Consider the following 2,109-nt stretch of genomic DNA (forward strand, 5'->3'; position numbering starts at 1 on the left):
ACACTGGGGCCAGCATGTGGCATTGTGGTTAAAGGCGTTGGACTCCCATATGGCTAGCCACGGTTTGAGTCCCAGACCTGGCGACTTGCTTTCTCTCTTTCTCTCTCTCTCTCTCTCTCTCTGGTCAAATTTAAGTAAATAAAGTTAAATAAAATCTTAAAAAAAAAAAAAGTGACAGACACTAAAAATTACTAATAAAAGAATAATTTAGTGACTCATGTGACTGAAAGTCCTGTGGTCAACACCCTCTGCTTTTCACTGGGGCTTAGATTTTCAGAGGACCCTTGTACAGGTAGATCAAGAGGCCAAAACTCTCTCACCTGATTGGCTGCCGAGGCTTGATGTCAACTGGGGGTGGGGCGGGTACATCCCTGGGGAAGATGTCAATCCACATGTGAAGAGATCCCTGGGGGCACAGGACCAGGCTGGAAGGTATTGCTAGAGTTCCCCTGTGCCCTGACAGCCCTGTAGCCAGAGTTTGTTCCTTCCCCCCAGGTGGAGAAAAGAGCTGGGGTCAAGAGGGTAGCAATGATAATGAAAGTGGAACCTGATGATGGTGGGGGGGGGGTGGTTCCAGGGTGGAAGTTAGGCTGGGAGCTAAGGGATGAGGTCATAGAATTGTAAGGTTGAGATCAAAAGTAAGATTTGGTGCTCTGGAGGTTCAGATCTTAGGATCTGGGGTAGAAGTCGGGTTGGGGACCTCAGGTCTAGACCAGTAACACAAGGGGATCCTGCAGGGCCAGAATGGAGGTCCAGGACTAGAGTGGGGATACCCCAGACCAGGATCAGGAGCCAGAGTCACAACTGGGAGGGTAGTGCCCAGGTGGAAGTCTTGGGGAAAGGTTCTCTGGGGGCCCCAGGGCCCAGGATCACATGGGACTTCTGGGGTTGAGTGCTGAGCTCTCCCTTACCTGCAACAATCCGGGGCTGTGGGGATGGTAGAGGGGCCGAGTTTCCACGTGCTCAGGTACCAGCTGGATCCCAAGCTCAGGCATCTCCTGCCAACGCCGCAGCACAAGCAATGCCTGGGCTTCCTCAGAGGCCCCACTTGGCTCCTTGGGGACCCCACTACCTGAAACAGGAACTGTGAGCTTGGGTTTGTTCCACAGTTCCAACTCGCCCTTCCTCCTCTACCTTCCATAGAAGCTCTAAGCTGAGACAGCTGCTGTGTGGGATAAAGCCACCTGGAAGGGCACATCAGCCATGCACAAGTGGGAAGACTGCTCTAACAGCTTTCCTCATAGCCAATATTTGTGGGGACAGAGGGATTGGAGGGCACCAGCCTTTGGTCAGACCGTTTCAAAGATAGAGCACCAGGCATTTATGAGCCATGAGCTCAGTCCTACTGCCACATTCTGTTGTATGGGATGCTCTAGGGCTACCCTGTTCTGGGACCTTGGTTTAATAAGACCCTGAGGGGTCCCCTTTCTGCTCTTTGGAAATCTCATACTCACCAACAAAGACCATTTTCTCCCTGCCATCCAAAAACTTCATTCTTATTCAACCAAACTCACCCTCTCTGCTTGCTGAAGAAAGCGGGCTTTATCAGAGAGGCATGCCAGACAGGGTACCTGGGGGGTCCTGTACCTTGCTCTATCACCCTCTTTCTCCCTTTGGCCCGTCCAGCAGAGAAGGGCTGGTACCTGAAGGCAGGATCTCAGGCGGTGTCAGGAAGACTTTGCTGCCCACCTTGACAGCACCAGCTCGGTATTCAGGGGCAGGGAGGCCACAGCGCTGGCATAGCCCCGCCAGGATCTGTGAAGGCCGGAACGCATCACGCCAGGCATTGTACCCATCTCTGGTAGGCAGAAAAGGAAGATTCCTCAGCTGGGGCCAACGTGTGGACATAGTTGGCCCCAGGAAAAGAGATGAAGACCCTCAAAGACATGGGACCCAGGTTCATAATTCTGATAGGCTAATTTTTATTTATGGTATCAGTGAGAGGCAAAGATGTATGCCAGTCACTTCTGTGAAGGAGATACCATTAACTCCATTCCACAGACGAGGAAACAGGTTCCAAGCAGTAATGACTTACTAATTACAAGACCCCAACTCCCAAGCCTGAGCCTTGATGACTGGAAGAAGGGACCCTTCAATGAAATCATGGAA

At 51.7% G+C, this 2,109-nt stretch overlaps 1 protein-coding gene across 1 annotated transcript in view; it reads right to left on the reverse strand.

Annotated features, from left to right (window-relative positions):
* The window catches only part of FER1L4 (fer-1-like protein 4), a 49,604-nt gene that overhangs the window by 5,105 nt on the left and 42,390 nt on the right, over positions 1 to 2,109 (reverse strand). The window contains exons 38-40 of the mRNA XM_006144062.3: positions 1,644 to 1,798; positions 912 to 1,072; positions 321 to 406 (exon numbers count right to left, since the gene is read on the reverse strand). Of these exons, the coding sequence (XP_006144124.1) occupies positions 321 to 406; positions 912 to 1,072; positions 1,644 to 1,798 (402 nt within the window). The remainder of the gene's footprint in view (positions 1 to 320; positions 407 to 911; positions 1,073 to 1,643; positions 1,799 to 2,109) is intronic.

The sequence above is a fragment of the Tupaia chinensis genome, unplaced genomic scaffold, assembly GCF_000334495.1.
Source record: "Tupaia chinensis unplaced genomic scaffold, TupChi_1.0 Scaffold000115_1, whole genome shotgun sequence".
NCBI lineage: Eukaryota > Metazoa > Chordata > Mammalia > Scandentia > Tupaiidae > Tupaia > Tupaia belangeri.